Here is a 21,369-nt window from a genome sequence, read left to right on the forward strand (position 1 = left end):
CGCAGCGCCGCCGAGAAAGTGAAGTTCTCCCTGACTGTCAGGGTTCCCATGACGACATCATCCTGAGGGGGGGGGGGGTAGGAGAGAAGAGGAGGAGTTAGGGAGGAGAGGAGAGAGGAGGAGGGAGGAAAGAAGAGGAGACGAGGAGGTAGGGAGGAGATACAAGAGCGAGGAAGGAAAGGAGTGGGGGGGAGAGGAAGGGAAGGAAAGAGTGATGGAAGGAGGGAAAGATGGAGGAGAGAGTGAGGAGGGGAGGAAGGGAAGGAGAGAGAGAAGGAGGGAGTCAGTGTGTCACTCTGTACAGGCCTTTCATTTTATTACTTTTTACACAAGTCAACACACCAGAAAACAACAATATTAATGTTATTTCTCATTAATTCAAAATCTGCAGGTTTGTCCAGGTGGGAGCGATGACCTTTGACCTTTGACCTTTGACCTTTGACCAAATAACAGCACCGAGAGTCTCAGTCCTCCAACAAGAGAACTGACTCTCCAACTACAGGGAACCGCCCCGAAACACAAGGCATTATGGGTAGAAGGAGACGGAAAGCCTGGCAGAACAAAATGAAGTCCGGACTGATGCTCATATTCAGCTGTTTCTTCTTCATGTGTTCTGAACTGGTCTGAACACCACAGAAGAAGAGACAGACAAGTCTAGTTAAAGTTACTGGAACCGGATTTGTTTTCCCCGGCTGCCAAAGACAGGTTAAAGCTCTGTCCAATAAACAAGCTACTTGTGAGTCATGTGACTTTTGTTTACAAGCTCTGGCTGGCTTGTCATGTTTGAACCTAAACGAACCAAATATGAAAATGCAGCAAATGTAATCTTATTTTATTATGATTATAATACTGATTTTCTTGGTAACACTTTACAATAAGGATACATTAATTAAGGGTTAGTTAATGTTTAATAAGCATTAACTAACCCTTAATTAACAGTTAACTAATGTGTCTGGTAATTATTTACTAATGGTGTTCATGTTAACTAAGGTATTAATTTATACATTATTTAATAGTCATCTTTATAAACTATTAAATAATGTATAAATTAATACCTTAGTTAACATGAACACCATTAGTAAATTACACATTAGTTAACTGTTAATTAAGGGTTAGTTAATGCTTATTAAGCATTAACTAACTTGATCCTTATTGTAAAGTGTTACCATTTTCTCTTATCAGTCTACTCACATTCAACTTATGCATCTATATCTATGTATTTCTTTTTCTTTTTTCTTTTCTTTTTCTTTTATTTTCTAGTTAGGCTGCACCATATGTGGGTTCGAGAGGAATTAAAGGAGGGTGGGATTGCTATGCATTACAAAAAAAAAAAAAAAAAAAAAAAAAAAGTGGATGTTTATGTATTTGAGCTTTCAAATCCCTAATAAAGTCAAGTTTTCCACCCTGGGTTCAGACCAAAGAAATCAAACTGAAGATGTGATCGAACCCCTCACTGTCCCGCCCAGGAAGCTGCCGTGTGTCTGCGGGACAGACCTGGACCACGTATCCGGACAGACACTTGAAGTTGGGCGGCTGCGGCGCTCCGTCGATCAGAACCTCTCCTGTCAGACCGGCCGGGTCCTTCCGGGCCGCCAGAACGTCCAGGAACCTGAATGAGGACAACACGACAACATCCTGTAACTCTGATGACATCACCACAGCTGGAATTATGTTATTATCGTTATGTTTTACCTGCTTGTAAAACGAACCGCCATTCAAAATCGTTTATCCCCCTCTGCAATCCGACTTTTAAATGCTCTGGGGGTTTTTTTATATGATCTTTTATTGTGTTTACCAAGTTTATTTATTTATTTATCAACATTATTTATAGATTTTATTCCACATTTTAGCTCCTTGGCGTATTGTTTGTTTGCATGTTGTTGGGTGTTACTGTGTTTTTCTGTGTACAACAAGCTGCTCGTAACTAATTGCCCCTATAGTGGGATTAATAAAGTTGTTCTGAATTTGAATTTTGAATTTGAATTCAAGTAATCCCTTAAAATACTCTTAATTCACCCTTTAACTCATGCAAAATCCCCTTAAAATTAAGGGAGTTATTAATGGAAGGAGACTCCATCAAAACCTCTTTAAACTCCCCTTAATGTTTGATTCCTTACTTTCTAATTTAATGTAAAGTTCAGGGAGACAGGAACTTTCCATTAATAACTCATTAATAACCTGTAAACCTGCACAAAAGGCATGAAAAATCCCTTAAATACTAGTGTCTCTGTGAATCAACCCATGAATAAATCCCTTATGATACTAACCTTATTTTTTTTTAGCTTTTTTAAAAGCTGTGTTATTTTTAATGGATAATTAATGTTTATGTAATGAGACATTAAGGACATTTGAGGGATTGGGTTTGGTTTCTACTTAAAGAGTGACTAAACCCCAAACCCAAATCTTTGCCTGACACCTAATGGTGAAAAGTAGGTATACTGAACTGGCCATCTGCTATTGGCTGGTCTTTGAGCCAGGTGATGTCACCACCTGTTGTACTCTATAGAAGGTGACATCACCTGGCTCAAAGGGTCAGAGGTCAGTACCCTGCTTGGGTTCAATTCCCGACTCATAACAACAATTTTTCATTTATTGAACTGTGAGCAAAACCTTAAAGCTCCGCACACACCATGTGACTTTCCCTAGGGTTTTCAGTCACAGCCTTCATTTGCATAATCCTACGAGTTTTAGGAAAATCATGACAGGTAGGGTAGTCGACTAGAGTGAAATACTGAACTTAAATAACACACACACACACACACACACACACACACACACACACACAGAGAGGTTACAAATAATCAGAATCAGCAAAGCATGACAGCAGCATTTTGACTTCCCCTCTCTCCACACACACACACACACACACACACACACACACTTGCGACACTCACGATGATTTGCCGCTTCCCGTAGCGCCCATGATGGCGTTCAGGCCGGGCTTCATGATCCCACTGAGAGAGAGAGAGAGGGAGAGAGAGACAGAGAGACAGAGAGAGAGAGAGAGAGAGAGAAAGAGAGAGAGAAACCTGAAATTCATTGTCATTACCAGTGAAAAAGGTTTTTACAGAGGTTTTTTTTTTTTTTTGAATATCGTGAGTTTGCTGTCTGATGAAACAGTTTGACTCATCCTGTCTGTGTGCGTGTGTGTGTGTGTGTGTGTGTGTGTGTGTCAGGACTTCCTCCCAGGCTCTGTCATATCATGACTCGGCAATCTCATAAAACATGACTCTGCAGGTTATTTTTAACACGGCAGCCATGACGGTGCGGTTTTGTTTTGCTAGCAGGCTCATTTACCAAACCACACTGTTTATTTAAGTTTATTATGTCACTTACTGAAATTATGAATTGATCAGTGGTGATCGTCACCTGATGAAAACCTATAAACCAGCAGCTGCTCAAATGTTTATGGGACGTGCTTATGGTCATCTTCTCTTTTTTATCATGATAAACTGAAAATCAGATGGAAACTGGTGTTTACAACCGCAATCAGAGTGGTGATTAATAACTGCAAAGCCAGTGTGTGTCATATTTATTAAACATTTTCACATGTGTCCAATGATAGCCTAATGAATGCCCTGGGATACAATGTAACTTTATCTATTGATTATTAAATAATTTATATCCATTTTCATTAGTTAACATTCATTTCTACAATATACCGTCTGACTAGAACAGGTGGTATTTTTTCTGGTGCAGTGTGCTTTTATGAATCACTTTCACAATATGTAAATTATCAAAAGGGGTGGGGGAACGGGGAAAACGGTAACGCTAATAACGTCCCGATATTTCACGTTTATGAATGAGGAAACACCGTGACGATATCGGCCCGATATCGGTAAGTTTTATGAATGAGCCCCTTTATGTCTGTGTTTCCTTTATTTTACCTCTATATTGCTGCTGCTAATGTATCTGACCATCTCACTGTTGTTTCAGGAGCCTTTAACGATGTGTCACCCTGTCTTCAAGCTGCCTTACACCCACATGACCCCAAACTGAATCATGACGCAGCAAACTGATAAACATGACGGTGCAGATCTGAAGCGTGCGGCGGCCTTGGCAGCGCGGTGTCGGACCTCAGAGGGAAGGGGAAGTGAAAATTACACAACGACAACCGACCGGATGACCTGGGAAGACAAAGAGCTGACAGTGAGCTCCAGAATAGAATAGCAGAGAAGAGAAGAGAATAGAGCAGAACAGTGGGAGGACTGTGGAGGAGAAAAGGGAGGAGAAGCAGAGATTAAGCAGTGATTAAGTAATGGGATGTTTGGATGTAGACCAGAGAAAGATAAAGTTTGGAGAGTTTTGTTAAACTGCAGCAACAACTACATTTACTGTTCCTTGGTCTGAACCGAACGGAAAAGCCTTTGTATTTGGTTCATTTAGGTTCATACTGTCCAATTACAAGTGAACCAGGTTGGCGTGAGTGGAGTCATTCCTATGCTCCCAGGGTCCTATGTTCTCCAGTTCTAGAGTTAGGGTTTGGGTTAGGACCTTGGGAACTTAGGACCCTGGGAACATAGGACCTTGGGAACTTAGGACCCTGGGAACATAGATATGCTCCCGTTAGCGTTAGTGCAGCAAACAGGAAGTTCAAAAGGAAACGGTAATGCATTGAACGTCCGGTTGCAACGCGATTCTGCCGATTCTGTGCGTCCTGCAAAATGCAGAATCACCCCGAACGGGATCGAACGCACCTCCGAAGTTGTTGCGAAACGTTTCACGCCGCTGGGAGCGAAACATTTTGCACCATCACATCACGGTGCAAGCTTTGAACGCGGCCCAAGGGCTTGTAAACGAAAGATGACAGAGTTTTAGTTAGAGACTAGACTTTATGCACTTGTCTCTCTCTTCTTCTGTGGTGTTCATACCAGTTAAGAACACGTGAAGAAATAGATGAATATGAGCATCGGTCCAGATTTCATTTTGTTCTGCTAGGCTTTCCGAGCAGGAGGAACCGCATCCGTCTCCTTCTACCCATAATCCCGCGGTTTTGGGGTCGTTTCCGAACCGCACCGCAGTTCTCCTTGCCTGGGTCCCGACCTTTGACTCCGCCCACTCCACCCAGTTGACTGCTTCTGGTCTGGCATCGTGACATGAAGCAGCGGTTTCTTGGTTGAAAAATGATCGGCCCAATGAGCGCCGGGGGGGACTAACGATTAGCCAATCAGTGCCACGGGCGGGACTAACGCCGTTGTCAAGCTGTTGTCAAGCTGTGCGCCGGAAAGGAGGAGTAATAACAACAATGGCGACCGCTATAGACAAGATAGACGCTGCTATCCAGGCTGTTCTAAATCCATTAAAAGTACCAATTACTTTGAAATCTGAAATACTTTGTTTTTACTTGGCTCCGTGTTGTCAAAGATGCTCTATACTTTCGGTGTTGTCATGGCTACGCATCAGCGTCGACTTAAAATGACGTTAGATTCAGGCGGATACGTCGGTCTCTAGTGATTGGTTAGGGAAAATCGTAAATCGGTTAGAGTGGAGGCAATGTCAGACTGAAGATGGAAATGGAGTGGAACGAGTTGACAATTCTGTCTGATATCAGGCAACAGTTCTCCTGTTAGAGGAAGAGACTCGCACTTTCAGGCGTCTCAGTGCCGTTACAAACCAACAACCCAACCAAAACTAAAAGAGGAAGCGCTGCAGAGTCTGTACAAACCGCTCTGAACGCGCCGGCAGTGAACGCACCGTCAAAGCGCAGCACATCCTGAACTTTAGTCGACAACTCCAGTAAATATCCTGTGTTGCTTTCACAAGGACGCTTCCTCTGCTGCACCTGCAGGACAGCCGGGCAGCTCCCACCTTCAACTCTCACACACACACACACACACTGGTCAATCATTACACTCAATAAAAGACCAGGGAATATGACTCCTGATAAAAAAAACTGTGCACACACACACACTGCACTTTGAGCTACTGCATGTTACATGATGAAGCGGGCACAATAGATGTCTTTCATCATTTGCAGTGAGTGAGGTGTCGGCGTTTAAACCATACAGTAAAATAAATTCAAGAAGAGGTGAAGAGGATCGAATCGGCACCTTGGTTGGGTTTACGGTTTTGGATGGAGCCCCTTCATCAGGGATCAATGCACATTAAAACACTCCAGAAAAACAATAAATCAGGAGGGCAGGCAGAGACAAAGCCTGTGTTTGGGCAGCACAAAGAAACAGTTATATAAGCCAAGTCATAACAGGATAAAGAAATGTAGATGTTAGGGGTGTTCCAAACAGGAGGCTAAAATAGATTTACGTAAAAAACGTACACAAGTCAATATGCTTGTTTGAACAATGCATAGATATAGATTTATGACAGGCCTTAAGCCCTTTTCATATGGGACCGAAAAGCAAACGTCTGTGTTTCATGAAAAGCATTCACACTGGGAAATGAAATTTGTTGAAAATCACCAGAGCTGGGGGATGAAACTGTCGAGATTTTACAGTTCCTCACTTGCCGTTTTTTTTTTTTTTTGCGAACCAAAACGTTAAGTTTGAGCTGAAAATTCGAATTCAAATCTCTTCCTTTACAGATTTCACTGCTGCCTCCGTGTTTCATAACAGGAGGAAGAGAGGGAAGAGAGAAATTGCACATCTAGAAGAAGAAAAAGACAAAAAAAAAAAAAAAACTAGAGCAAAATTGCCAAGAGTTTGATGGGTGCAGGATTAGTTAAGAGTTTGACAAGTACAGAAGGTAATTTGTGCCAGAATTTTCACTGTACAGATTACAGACGTGGCATCACCAAAGATTTCTCCGGCTTAAGAAACAGGATTTAGAAATATGATACACAACAGGTCTTTTATATTTTGCACTCATCTCTCCTACATTACTATATGCTACCTATGCTATACTCGCACTATAAACTGTGCTATAATTATACACATGTGAGTATGTGTTATCTGCTGTTAGGGCTCAAGGTTCACAGTGTGTGTTTGAACTTGTAGAGTCAGTCAGTGCCTCAAACCAGAAAACAAGTTTTATTTCTGCAAGGACAGAGGTCTGATATGAACAGACTAAATGATACGAGAAAATGATTTGGATTCTTCACTTGCTAGTAAAACAAAGTTCTAAAAAGCAGTGATCCAAAAAAAAAAAAAAAAAAAAACCCTGCTTTTTAGAATTCATTTATATTTTCAAAATATTTTCTAGTATCAGGTTGTATTCATCAAACACAATGCAAAAATCAAAATTCGCTATAAACACTTTAAAGATAGCGGTCCTACCAGCAGGAAGGGTCAACCTTATAAAACATGTTTACTGAGTCTGACACAACATCTTCCATGTGCAGTTTAATTTCTGTTACAGTTACTTTATTGTCGTAACGACCAAACCGGCCTGGAAGCACCTGCTTGCAAATTGGGGTTTTAGCTCTACAAACATTTCTCGGAGGCAGAAATAATCTGATTGGTTGATTTAAACCTCAGTGGGCGGAGCCAAAGAACCACAGTTTTTCAGAGCGCAGCTTAGCTAACTGGCAAACTTGGATGGCAAAAAAGGAACTCTGGTCAAAATATAAATAAAAAATATAAATGGCAATAACTTCTGTTTTGATTCATTCATGCCCATGGCATTCATGATGTTGAAAGTCAGCAGCTAGCTAACTAGCTTACCTAAATAGCTATAGGCTAGTATGGCTAGTTTGAACTGGGAAGGTCAGCTAGGCTAACTAGCTAACCTAGACGGTTATACTGCCCTATAAAGCCAAACAGCAGTAACTGAGTAGTGAAACTGAAAAATAAATTATTTCAAAGTTTTCCTGCTGCGACAAAAGTATTGTTGGTACAGAGAAAGAAAATTGTCATTAAATCAGATTTTTTGGGTAAAATTTTTGTGGATATGAAATCTAAACCAGTGATTCTCAACCTTTTTCATATGAAGGACCCTTAATTTAGTCCACATTAGAGCCACGGACCCCCATTCGAACCAAAATCTGAGAATATTTTTATTGTTAGATATGATTTTGTCCAGAATTCCATGACTATCTGTATTGTAGGTAGAGAGATAACAGAGAAACTATGATAAAACAGTCATTCTTCTACATTTTCTAATTGTGTTAACTTCTTGTAAATAAAATAATGCTGAAGTTTAACACTTCATCAGTTTGCTGGGGACCCCCTGGAACCCCCTCAAGGACCCCTGGTGGTCTAAAGACCCCACGTTGAGAACCACTGATCTAAACCATAAATCTAACCATATACAAAAGGGTAATGGCCACTCTTTTGTTTTTTGCCTTTGTAGGGCAGCATAGGCTTGAGTGGCTACTTTGAACGTGAACTTGGAAGGTAAGCTAGGCTAACTAGCTGTTAGCATAGTTAGTAGCAGAGCGCTAGGCTTCATAATATTAGCTTCCTCCTCTCTTACCTCTTGTCTTTTTCACTGAGCTTCAGTCTATCATTACTTCGCCAGAAAAACTGTGGTTCTTTGGCTCCGCCCACTGAGGTTTAACTCAACCAATCAGATTATTTCTGCCTCCACAGCAGCTCTGCCTCCAAGAAATGTTTGAAGAACTAAAACTCCAAAGTGCCACCTGCTTTCAATACATTTGTGTATCCTCCAGTTAGTTACCTGTATATCCTAAACCTTTTTTTTTTACATTTCAGAGGTAAAAGTTTCCTTCCTAAAATTACAAGCAGCAGCTTTAATGAAGAATGTTTTTTTCCAGCCCACTAGCAGCACAACAGACATTTCTGCTTCTGTGAACTCTGACACTCTTCACTTTCCCAAAACACAGAGCTTCAAAGCAGTTTAGCATTCAGCCAGTGTGTCTATTTTGGCTTAGAGCTGGGAGTTATTGTTTTCTGAGTGATTTGTCTTTAAAGTGTGTGTGCATATGTAAGAAAGGGGGAACCAACTGCTGAGCCCCACGAAACAGAGAATTTCCTTCCTTTGCCTGCAAAAGTGGGGAAGTCTGTGCGTGTGTGTGTGTGTGTGTGTGTGTGTGTGTGTTTGATCCAAGCAGCCTTTGATCGTGTCACGTTGACCTACTGTCGGCACGTAGACAAACACAATAACTCCAGATGAAGACTATCCAGCCGTAATGAGCTAATTCTCCCTTAAAGCGAAAGCAAATGTGATCCAGTGTCGCAGCTCAAACCTTCAGCTTCATGACTAACTGGCTGGTTATTGATTTGTTGGTTAAAGTGTTTACCTGCGAGGTGTTTGTTTTATTGATTTGGTCTCCATCTTTGTTAGCTAAGCGCTCGCTGCTGTGGCGTTTCTGCACTGCGCGTCCCACAGACCACCTGTCAATCAAACAGTGTGGGCGGAGCTTGGATTTTCCTGTTGATGCGGTTTGAGTTTCTCTGTTTTGTGCCGCGAAGCGATCCAGCAGATTTCCCTCCAGATCCACCAGGTGAAGGAGAAACAATGGAGGATGCAGAGTAGAGGCCGATAGAGGCTGACAGGCTTCTCAGCGATGGTCTAATGTAAGAATTATACTCTTAGCACCTTTAAAGTGTGCGTATAAGTGGGCAAGAACAAACGGGCATGTTCGTATCCGTCCTACATCCACATGTAGTCCATCACACCAGGACCAAGGCTTGTTAAAAACACACCAGTCCCCTCATCATCAGAAACAGCCCGGTGACCCGTTTCTGGGTACCCCGAGCCGCAGCTTTAGAAACAGCGGCGTACTCACTTGAGGTCGATGAGGATGTCTTTGGTGGCGGCCTTCCTGCGGCACAAGCAGCCTCCTCCCTCTCTCACCTTGTAGTAGATGTTGTGGAAGCTGACCGTGGCTCCGTGCAGGGGCCGGCCCGGGCCTGCAGACTGGAGGAACAACAACAGTCACAACTCCAAAAAGACAAAAAGACAAAACAGTTCTACCTAATCTGACAAAATGAAAACAAAGCAGACCGTGGCTCTTTAAGACCTTCGCTTGTAAATGTTACAGATTTTGACAGAGGTGGGGACTCGAGTCACATGACTTGGACTCGAGTCACAGTTTTGATTGCTTGAGACTTGACTGCATGAAGAGAAGACTTGAGACTTGACTTGGGTTCTGGTGACTTGGGACTTGACTCTGACTTGTACTCTGATGACTTGAAAAGGTTTCTAAAGTCTTGACTTGAGATCTTGTGTTTGTGTAAATGACTCAGATTGAAAGTGATGAGATTTGTTCCAGCAGACGACTGAATTTAAATTCTGTTTTCTGAATTTGTATGGAATGATTGAATTTATTGAAGTTGAAACTGATTATAGAAATCAAACTCATGATGCTCTTACCAAGTTTTTATCCTATTAAAACCATATTGCATTGAAAAGTCCTAGATATTTTGTTTTCTTTAAGATATTAAATTGATACTGGACTCTTGATTTGTTCTGACTCTACATTTACTACATTCACTCTACTTTTCACTCCACATTTAGATTTAGACTTGAGACTTGACATTAATGACTTGGACGTGACTTGCTGTTCTACATTTAGACTTGAGACTTGACATTAATGACTTGGACTTGATTTGGTAATCTACATTTAGACTTGAGACTTGACTTGAGACTCGAGCCTCAAGACTTGAGACTGACTTGGGACTCGAGCAGAGTTGACTTGGTCAAACCCTGGATTGCAGTTTTTGAAGATAGTTGAGTTTATAGGAACATTGCCTAGATAGATACAGTAGATAGATAGATAGATAGATAGATAGATGGGTTAAAGGACAAGTACAGTTTTCCCAATTCTCTTTCTCTTTCTTTTTTTCCTATTATGAAAATTAATGGGATTTTTGGATCCCATTTGCCAGTCATTCTGTTCTTTAAATGGGTGAAATAATGTCAGTAGAAATAAGATATGATGAAGTTATTACATATTTTAATGTCTACCGTCTCACCTGCTGTCTCTACTGTCTCACCTGCTGTCTCTACTGTCTCACCTACTGTCTCTACTGTCTCACCTGCTGCCTCTATTGTCTCACCTGCTGTCTCTACTGTCTCACCTGCTGCCTCTATTGTCTCTACTGTCTCACCTGCTGTCTCTACTGTCTCTACTGTCTCACCTGCTGTCTCTACTGTCTCACCTGCTGTCTCTACTGTCTCACCTGCTGCCTCTGTCTCACCTGCTGCCTCTACTGTCTCACCTGCTGTCTCTACTGTCTCTACTGTCTCACCTGCTGTCTCTACTGTCTCACCTGCTGTCTCTACTGTCTCACCTGCTGCCTCTGTCTCACCTGCTGCCTCTACTGTCTCACCTGCTGTCTCTACTGTCTCACCTGCTGCCTCTACTGTCTCTGCTGTCTCACCTGCTGCCTCTACTGTCTCACCTGCTGCCTCTACTGTCTCACCTGCTGCCTCTGTCTCACCTACTGCCTCTACTGTCTCACCTACTGCCTCTACTGTCTCTACTGTCTCACCTGCTGCCTCTTTCTCACCTGCTGCCTCTACTGTCTCTACTGTCTCACCTGCTGCCTCTACTGTCTCTACTGCCTCTACTGTTTCCTCTACTGTCTCACCTGCTGCCTCTACTGCCTCTACTGTTTCCTCTACTGTCTCACCTACTGTCTCTACTGTCTCACCTACTGTCTCTACTGTCTCACCCACTGCCTCTACTGTCTCACCTGCCGCCTCTACTGTCTCACCTGCCGCCTCTACTGTCTCACCCACTGCCTCTACTGTCTCTACTGTCTCACCTGCCGCCTCTACTGTCTCACCCACTGCCTCTACTGTCTCTACTGTCTCACCTGCTGCCTCTACTGTCTCTACTGTCTCACCTGCTGCCTGTACTGCTTCTACTGTCTCACCTGCTGCCTCTACTGTCTCACCCACTGTCTCTACTGTCTCTACTGTCTCACCTGCTGCCTCTACTGTCTCTACTGTCTCACCCACTGTCTCTACTGTTTCTACCGTCTCACCCGCTGCTTCTACTGTCTCACCTGCTGTTTGGAGTCTCCCTTCCGCCCGGCTTCCTTCATCTCTCGGCTGTCCGACATCCTCTTCCTCTCTCCCTCCTGCAGACGAGATCCACGTCCGGGTTTCACTTTACCTCAGCTTAAAAAAGACAGCAAGTCAGACTTTTACAAACAGACCATAATATGTCTGTGTGGTTGATACGGCTGATGATCAATACCAGTGACTCAGCGATTTCTGGCTTTCAAAAACTCATTTCCCAGCCGGTATACAGGCCTACTCTGGAAAAACCACAGTGATGAAATAAAATGATAAACACAGGAAGAAGAGACAGAAATGACTCAGAGCTTTAAAGAGTTTTTCCTTTCTGATTCTGCTTGGTCGGCTGCTGTATTAATGGAAGGTAATCGAAAGTTAATTACAGAAAAGAAGAAGAGAAGCTGCAAGAATGTAATTATGCAAAGTTAAATGATGAAAATGAAACCTCATTATGAATTATTACAAACTATTATGAAATATAAAACTCATCAGGTATAACAAGTGAATTAAGAAAATGAATGGAAATTCAAACTGTTATTCAAATTAGAAGTGATGCCAGCTGGTTTCTCTGCCTGCAGGACTAACAGTGTTTCAACAAGATACATTTGATTTGACTGAAGCATATTAACCCTCCTATGATGTTAAAATTAACAGACATCCTTTATGTTTGGGGTCAAATTGACCCCAGCAATTTAAGCCTACAACAAAATGATTGTAACTGAAAATGTTCCCTAACTTTACACTTCAGAACACCAGCAAGTAACACATAGCAGTTAGCCAATAATGGAAAAAACACCAATAAAAAGTAAATTAGTCACTAAAATAGTTTTTCAAAGAGCTGACAGGGCCTCATTGGCAGAAAATCTTCAGGTGAGATAAAACTATAAAAACTTGATAAAACTGTGCATCTTATGTTATGAGCCCTGAAGCATGGGAATGTTTTTTAAAGATCAAAAATTGCACTGGAAAGTTCCCTCAGTATCAGTCAAAACAAAGAGAAAGAAAATATGTGTAAAAATTTTATATTTTCTCTGGTTTTATAAGGCTTTTATGCAAACTGTGTTCAGGAGCTTGAAAACATATCAAATTTTATGTTTACCAGTTTTCAAAAGTCATCAAGTATCAAGCTGAAAAAATAATGTTAATCATGTTTTTCGAGACGTTAAGTGTTGAATGGAGTCAAATTGACTCAAGTGATTCCAGTGTGAAACCGGTTGTAGAAACAAACTGACAGCAGATCAGTTTCAGGTGATTTTCATGCTTTGACTTCATGCTGCTCTTGGCTTTATGAAACTTTTCCAAAAACCAATCAGGTAAACTTTCTGATTCGAGGTTTTTCCCCGACAACAGCGACAGACTGATCAATGGAATGTTATTCATATCCTTTCATACAGGAGAAAAGATTACAGATTACAGTAAAAGAAATTCAGGAAAATGAAATAAAGAAAATAATAATAATAAAAATAAAATTACAATAATATATAAAATAGAGATAAATAGAAAGAAAAAACAAAAAAAGGAAAAAAAAAATTAAAAAACCTGTCACTAACTCAAAGGTCCTTCCAGGGTCACAGGTATATCTGCCCTGTGACCTTTGACCCCATTACTGTCACTGGATGAGAGGAGCGGATAAATGGTTAAAATGTAATGTAAATGCAAATAAATTTACCGCACACGCACACACACACACACACACACACACACACACACACACACACAGGCAGCGTTTCTGGGTTTTTGTAATGTTCTTGTTTTGAATTTCCTTGTTTACATCTGTATTTCTGTGCTTATAAGAATAGCCTGTTTGTAAAAAGCGCTCTGTAAATAAAGTTTGAACTTTGACGTGAACGAGAGATTTGTTCACGTCAACCGAGTGATGAAATACTCAGATAAATACTTAAATAAATCTGTCTTTATAACATGATGAAGAATGTCACTCACCTGCTAAAAGCCAGAAAATCTCTCAGAAAGACACAAAAACAGACGCTGATGTACATCCAACACCATGGAACAAGTGACTGTAGTTATTACTGTGCGTGTGTGTGTGTGTGTGAGAGAGAGAGAGAGAGAGAGAGTGAGAGTGAGAGAGGTATGCATGAGATAAAAAGAGAGAGAAAATGATTGGATCGGGAGATAGAGAGCAGTTGGCTGAGTGTGTGTGTGCGTGTGTCAGTGTGTGTGTGAGTGTGTAAAGTGCTGCGTTATGACTCGTTATGGCACGATAAGAGAAGTAGGGAGAAGGGCAGGAGTGTGTGTGTGGGAGGGGGGGGGGGCAGGAACTGTATGTATTCACACACTGGAAGGTCTCTCTTTCTGTCTCTCTCTCCCTCTGTCTCTCTCTTTCTCTTTCTCTCTCGTCTTGTAAATGTTGGATGGATTGTAACATTAGAATGAATTTGAATTGTAGTCTCTCTCTCTCTTTGTCTCCCTCTCTCTCTCCCTCTCTCTCTCTCTCTCTCCCCCTCTCTCTGTCTCTCTATCTCTCTGTCTCTCCCTCTCTCTCTCTCTGTCTCTCTCTCTCTCATGGCTGTAGTTAATTTACAGATTTGCAAACAAAATGTGAAGAATGTGAAGAATCTCAGTGAAATAATTTGAGTATGAATAATATCAGTGAAAGGAACCCGGCGTTAACAATGAGCGAGATGGAAGAAAAACAAGGTGAGGGAGATAAACGACAAAAGAAAATGTGTGTGTGTGTGTGTGTGTGTGTGTATGACATAACGGTAGATAGCAGAGAGAATGTGTGCGCTGCAGTGGCTCCATCTACTGGCCAAACCACAGTACTGCAAGTCACTTTTACAAACAGTAGAATTCACTTCATCAGTACATCAGCAGCATCACAAGCAACCAATAGACTTGACTTTTTTTTACTTTTAATTTCTTTTTAATCGTTATATTTTTATACTTTGTCTTGTTTCACGTGTACAAATGTGCTCTAGTTATGTATATGATTTCTGGTTTTAGTGGGGGTTTTTTATGTAAAATTTTGCGCTGTTTTCAGTACACCTTACTGCAAGCATGAATTAATATGAAGTCAAGTCAACAGCAAGGAGGTCAAAGGTCAGAGGTCACAGCACCATGACAACAGATGGAGTAAATATTCCTGTGATCCTTTCTGCAGTTTTTAGCTCCTGTTTAGGGTTCCACACTGCAGCGAAATGTGCGCACACACCGGCCACTTTATTAGGTACACCTGCTGCTCCTCCAAACAGCCAATCATAGAAGATCATGGTAGAAACACAGTATATATACAGTACTGTGCAAAAGTCTTAGGCACCCTAGATTTTTTATATAAATTTCTTAGAAGTCTTAGATGTTTATTTTTTTTCTACTTTAGTGTGTCAGTAGATTTTATTTGATATTCAGAAACAACTTCTTTGACATATGCCTAAGACTTTTGCACAGTACTGTATATATATATATATATTTTAGTTGTACCTGTTTATCTTTTGTATTACCTTTTATTCCTATTTTTTATAATTCTTTTTCGGCACACACTTTTATGTAAAGTATCGATCTGTTTTTAATTGTATCTCTGTTTGTTTGTGTGTTTTTAGTTGTACCTGTTTACCTCATATATTACCTTTTATTCCTGTTTTCTATTATATATATATATATATATATATAATTTTATTTTATTTTTATTCTATCATTCATTGTGGTAGTTTCACATCACTGTTTGGGGGTTTTATTGTATGTAAAGCACTTTGTAAACATTGTTTTAGAAAAGTGCTATACAAATAAAGTTATTATTATTATTATTATAAAGCAGCAGACTGAAGAGACTTTTTGCTACAATAGTCCAGACATTGTAGTAGACAGCAATGTTCTGCTTTCCTGGATGAATTGTACATTTAGAAGAACTTAAGCTGCATTGTTTCCCCTCTCTATGAACCATTAATGCCTTAAAATAATCTTACATTTTCATTCATTGGTAACACTTTACAATAAGGGTCACTAAGTTAACCCTTAACTTAGTGACCCTTATTATTAAACTTATACTTATATTAAAGTGTTACCCATTCATTTACATTAATTCACCCCTAATTCATGCAAAATCCCCTTAAAATTAACTAAGGGAGTTATTAATGGAGGAGACCCCTTAAACACCCCTTCAAGTTTGACTGCTTACTTTCTAATATAATGTAAAATTCAGAGAGACAGGAGCTTTCCATTAATAACTAATAAGTAATAACGTGTAAACCTGCACAAAAGACATGAAAAAATCCCTTAATTTCTAGCGTCTCTGTGAACCAACCCATGAACAAATCCATAAACCCATGATACTAACATGACTTTTTTTAAAGCTGTTATTTTTAATGGATAATTAATGTTTATGTAATGAGAAATGAAGGACATTTAAGGGATACAATTAAGTTGGGTTTTTTTAGGTCCGTTATTTTTTTTCATTTACTTGCTGCCCCTGGGTCACATTTTTCGCAGACACAATATCCAAATGCATCGTTATGCAGATGATACCCAGTTATATGTCCAGTCAGTTTAACTCATATCATGTCCTGTCTTGCAGAAATTAAATGCTGGATGTTACAGAACTTCAGGGCCGAGCCAGAAGACAATCTCCCGTCTCCAGTGAATTCAAAACGCTGCTTCCATGCTCCTGACTAATTCTACGGGAACATATCTCACCCATCCTCGCTGAGTTGTAGAATTGATTTTAAGATTTTACTGATGACGTTTAAGGCCTTACAGGGACAGGCTCCTTTAGATATGCTGGTTCCCTGTGAGGGCAGGGGTCTTCTAGTCGTTCCTCCTTCTCATCTCATTACCACAGGGGCCCGGGCCTCTTCGGTCCGCGCCCCTCAGTGTAGAACTCCCTGCCCGAGCATCTCGGGCAGCAAAATCAGTATCGTCTTTTAAATCACTTCTTAAGACTCACTTTTATACAAAGGCTGTCTTATGGTTTTATTGATTTATTCTTTTATACGCACCCCTTTTACCTGTGTTTTCTCTTTCTTTTAGGCATTTTATTGCCTCTTTTATTCGTTACTTAGTTGCTTTGTTTTCCCTTTGTTAGGTTTTATTGTAACTGCTCTTCTTATCTTTTATTTTATTTTATGGAAAGCACTTTGTAACTTTGTTTGTGCAGGAAAAAGTTATTATTAAGTTATATGGAGAGGTGTACCTAATAAAGTGGCCGGTGAGTGTATTTAAACTCATCTACTGACCTCTACTGGTGAGCAGGAGGAACTGCAACAACACTGACAGAACTTGTTGATCGAGATCTCAGAGGGTCAAAGGATCTGCTGCTGTTAAAATCCATTAATCTACTGCAGTTTTCCTCGAGATTTTTCCATAACAGACCACAACATCACTATGAAACCAAACCCGTTAATTTTATCCCTGAAATGTCTTTAATTTCTCCATTACATAAACATTAATTATCCATTAAAAATAACATCGCTTTTAAAAAAGTAAGGTTAGTATCATGGGTTTATAAGGGATTTATTCATGGGTTGATTCAGAGACACCAGAAATTAAGGGATTTTTCTATGCCTTTTGTGCAGGTTTACAGGATATTAATGAGTTATTAATAGGAAGTTCCTGGCCCCATGAATCTTACATTAAATTAGAAAGTAAGCAGTCAAACTTTAAGGGGAGTTTAAGGAGGTTTTGATGGGGTCTCCTCCATTAAAAATTCCCTCACTTAATTTTAATGGGATTTTGCATGAATTAAGGGGGATTACTGGTTCGCACCGATGATGTCACTGCCACCGTCGTCCAATCACGCAGCACAGCAGCAGGCCAGGGCTGTAGTGTTGTTGGTTCCTGGAAGTCCCGCCCCCCTGTTAGATTTCAACAATTTTGATTGGTCAGAATGCATGAAACGTTGCCAGGTGAATGTCTGATATATGAAAGATCAAGAAGTAACTAATTTATAAACAATTATTAAAAATCCCCCGATGGGAAAATAAATATAGATTCTTTTTTTCTTTGTACAAAACTATTCATTCAATCATCATTCATTTCCCTACAGGGGGATTTTTAATAATTGATTATAAATTATCAGCAGCTTGAACCCATCCAATTCATTTTAATGGTCAGTTTTGAACAGCAGGGGGCGACATGACGACTTTCCCTCCACACAGATATCAAGGCAACTTATGTAAACTTTATAATGTAATTTATTGATAGAATTTATTCAATATTAAATGATATATTTAAGTTTCTTGACAAAGTTGATCATACACTACATGTAGTTAATGTGGGTTTTAATCTAAATAGAACAAGAAGTTCCTTGGTGGACAACAAAGAAGCTGGGTACACACACACACACACACACACACACACACACACACACACACACACACACACACACCGGGTGAGCGCCCAGGGGGATTTTGCAGGAATGAGAGACATTTTCTGGGGCGAACTTGATGTTAGTTTGGCCTTGTTGTTGGATAGTTCGACCAGAACAGCATGAGCACACACACACACACACACTAACCCACACACACACACGCACACACACACACACAGACCCACACACACACACAGAGGGCCTCTGACATCACTACATTCTCTGGAGGGCAACAGACAGCCGGTCACAAGGTTTTCTGGGTCAGGTTCCTGTGTGTGTGTGTGTGTGTGTGTGTGTGTGTGCGAGAGAGAGAGAGAGAGAGAGAGAGAGAGAGTGAGAGAGAGAGAGAGAGCATCAGTTCATATGTTTAGTTGTGAGAATTGTGTCATGGGCATTTCGGTGTCCTTGACATATATTTTAGTTTGTGTGTTTGCTTGTGTTAATATTTGAGTGTGTGTGTGTGTGTGTGTGTGTGCGTATGTGTGTATACGTGTGTGTGTGTGTTGTGCGTCACCTTGCGGTCACGTGCAGAATGTGAAGAATCTTTACAGTTTCCATATTTACACGCTGACACCTGAACGCCTCGTTAACCTCGTTAGGGAGGGAGAGTCGGATTCCAGCGACGCTATTGGACGACTGAGAGGGAAAACCTACAGCTGTCAATCAACCAGCAGCTTTCAACAGCACTGCCTTCTCTTTTCTTATTTTCTACAGGATGAGGTGAAACTTTAAAGTGACAATCTGCTAAATTCTTATTGAAAAAAATTACTAAAAATGCAGATAACTTGTTATATTTTTTCTACTTTCTGATATTTAATCCAAACACTCTTCTGCCCTACAAAGGCAAAGTAAACAGGCAACACTTCACAATAAGAGTCACTAAGTTAAGGGTTAGTTAATGCTTAATAAGTATTAACTAACCCTTAATTAACAGTTAACTAATGTGTAATTTACTAATGGTGTTCATGTTAACTAAGGTTAACATGATTAATTTATACATTATTTAATAGTTTATAAAGATGACTATTAAATAATGTATAAATGAATACCTTAGTTAACATGAACACCAGTAGTAAATGATTACCAGACACATTAGTTAACTCTTAATTAAGTTAATTAATGTACCCTTATTGTGAAGTGTTACCACAATTTGTTTTGTGTGTTGTAAAGGTCAAAGGTCATGACTGGGGGGGTTTAGATGTCATATCAACGAAAAAAAAAAATATTCTCAGATTCACTTCTCACTCTTCTTCTCCCCCTTTAAATGAAATGTAAACAAAATAAAAAAAAAAAACAAGGAACCAGAGGATCACCGCCTGAAATGAACCAGTGAGATACAGAGAGTTTAGTTTTCCGTGTGGTGCCTTGTTATATAATAACTCAGCTGAATGACATATGGGGGATATGTCATTCAGCTGAGTTATTATATAACAAGGCACCACACACACACACTTTATACAGTATGTCCTGTGTGTGTGTGTGTGTGTGTGTGTCCCAAGCTACATTGCCACCCCCCATGAGGGAACAGTGTGTGTTGCCAAAGTATGTTTGTGTGTGAGATTGATTCCACCGTGATGATCTATGACAGAGAACAAACTGTGTTGCCAAGTGTGTGTGTGTGTGTGTGTGTGTGTGTGTGTGTGTGTGTGTGCAGAGCGAGGGGACGGTGTGTGTTCTCCACACCTCGATTACATAACCGCTGTGATATAACTGGGGCAGTAATACTGCGGCTAAAATTATCAAATAGAGATATTCACCCACTGACACACACACACACACACACACACACACACACACACACACACTCTCTTTCCCCCCCTCTCTCCCTCTCTCCCACTCTCCCTCTCTCTCCTTCTCTCTTTCTCCCCCCGTCCCTCTCTCCCCCTCTCCCTCTCTCTTTCTCCCCCCCTCCCTCTCTCTCCCTCTCTCCCACTCTCCCCCCTCTCTCTCCCCCCCTCTCTCCCTCTCTCTCTCTTTCTGCCCCCCCTCTCTCTCCTTCTCTTTCTCCCCCCCTCCCTCTCTCTCTCCCTCTCTCTTTCTCCCCCCTCCCTCTCTCTCCCACTCTCCCCCCTCTCTCCCACTCTCCCACTCTCCCCCCCTCTCTCTCTCTCTCCTTCTCTTTTTTCCCCCCTCCCTCTCTCTCTCCCACTCTCCCCCCCTCTCTCTCCCCCCTCTCTCCCTCTCTCCCTCCCTCTCTCTCTCTTTCTCTCCCCCCCCCCCCCTCCCCCTCTCTCTCACTTCAATTCAATGTGCTTTATTGGCCCTCTCTCTCTCTCTCTCTTTTCACACATGAAATAATACACAAGAAATAAAGAAACATCTGAGTCGGCCAATCATAAAGTTTTATTCAACCAAACGAAAAAAAAAGTCACATGTGAAATCCATCATGTGAATTCAAAGCATGCGTGCTTTTCACATGTGAGCTTATTTCTTTAACGTTGTATTGTGACATCACATGAGACAGTTTGTACTTCAGATGAAGAACACATCAATGTGTTTCAATGTGGTTTTTTTCCATATGTGAATATTTTGTTTCACATGTTCCCTGCTGTTACAAATAACAATATTAGCTCCACATGTGAAATCTTAATTTCATATGCAGAGAGACAATTCATTATCGTTATAACCTCGGGTATCCGCTCTGAAAAATATTAAATATATAAACCAGACGTAATTTCACATCTCCAAGAGCAACTTTTTTTTGCGGTGATGTAGACGGGCAATGTTGCCTCTGTCAGGCAGGTGGATGGACAACTGGGAGAGAATGAATGTGAGCTGAAGAATAGTAAAGAGTAAAAATACTGAGTTTTATTTGTCAAAATATATATATAAGATATAATATATATAAGAAATATCCACCGTTTGAGAAATGTGACACCGACTCGTTTTACACCAAATCTTTCCTGGCATGAAATTAAAACTATTGAATATTCATGAGGTTATCAGCGATCTTTAGCACTTTCACTGTCAATACCTGGGTTTGAAAATATTGAACGATGATTGAAAAAAAAAATTTTTCCCCCAAAATGAATATATAGAAATTTGGGTTTTCATGCCAGTTCAGTTTTACATCAAATCGCCGTTGTCGTGTAAAAAACCTCATAACTCCACTTTTGGTTTATTCTCATGTTTCAAGCTCTCCATCCAGATTATATTATTGTCACTTT

General features: G+C 40.6%; 1 protein-coding gene across 1 annotated transcript in view; it reads right to left on the reverse strand.

Moving 5' to 3' along the window:
- abcg2a (ATP-binding cassette, sub-family G (WHITE), member 2a) overlaps positions 1-11,981 on the reverse strand; it is a 27,918-nt gene extending 15,937 nt beyond the window's left edge. Inside the window, exons 1-5 of the mRNA XM_071546057.1 lie at positions 11,871-11,981; positions 9,644-9,774; positions 2,895-2,954; positions 1,495-1,609; positions 1-62 (exon numbers count right to left, since the gene is read on the reverse strand). The exon at positions 1-62 is cut by the window's left edge and continues 91 nt beyond it. Of these exons, the coding sequence (XP_071402158.1) occupies positions 1-62; positions 1,495-1,609; positions 2,895-2,954; positions 9,644-9,774; positions 11,871-11,927 (425 nt within the window). The 5' untranslated portion in view covers positions 11,928-11,981. The remainder of the gene's footprint in view (positions 63-1,494; positions 1,610-2,894; positions 2,955-9,643; positions 9,775-11,870) is intronic.
- Positions 11,982-21,369: the final 9,388 nt, after the last annotated feature.

This window comes from Centroberyx affinis, unplaced genomic scaffold (assembly GCF_046629955.1).
Source record: "Centroberyx affinis isolate AG114_WGS23_722 - 3 ecotype Tasmania unplaced genomic scaffold, CSIRO-AGI_Caff_v1 ptg005101l_1, whole genome shotgun sequence".
Taxonomy (NCBI): Eukaryota; Metazoa; Chordata; class Actinopteri; order Beryciformes; family Berycidae; genus Centroberyx; species Centroberyx affinis.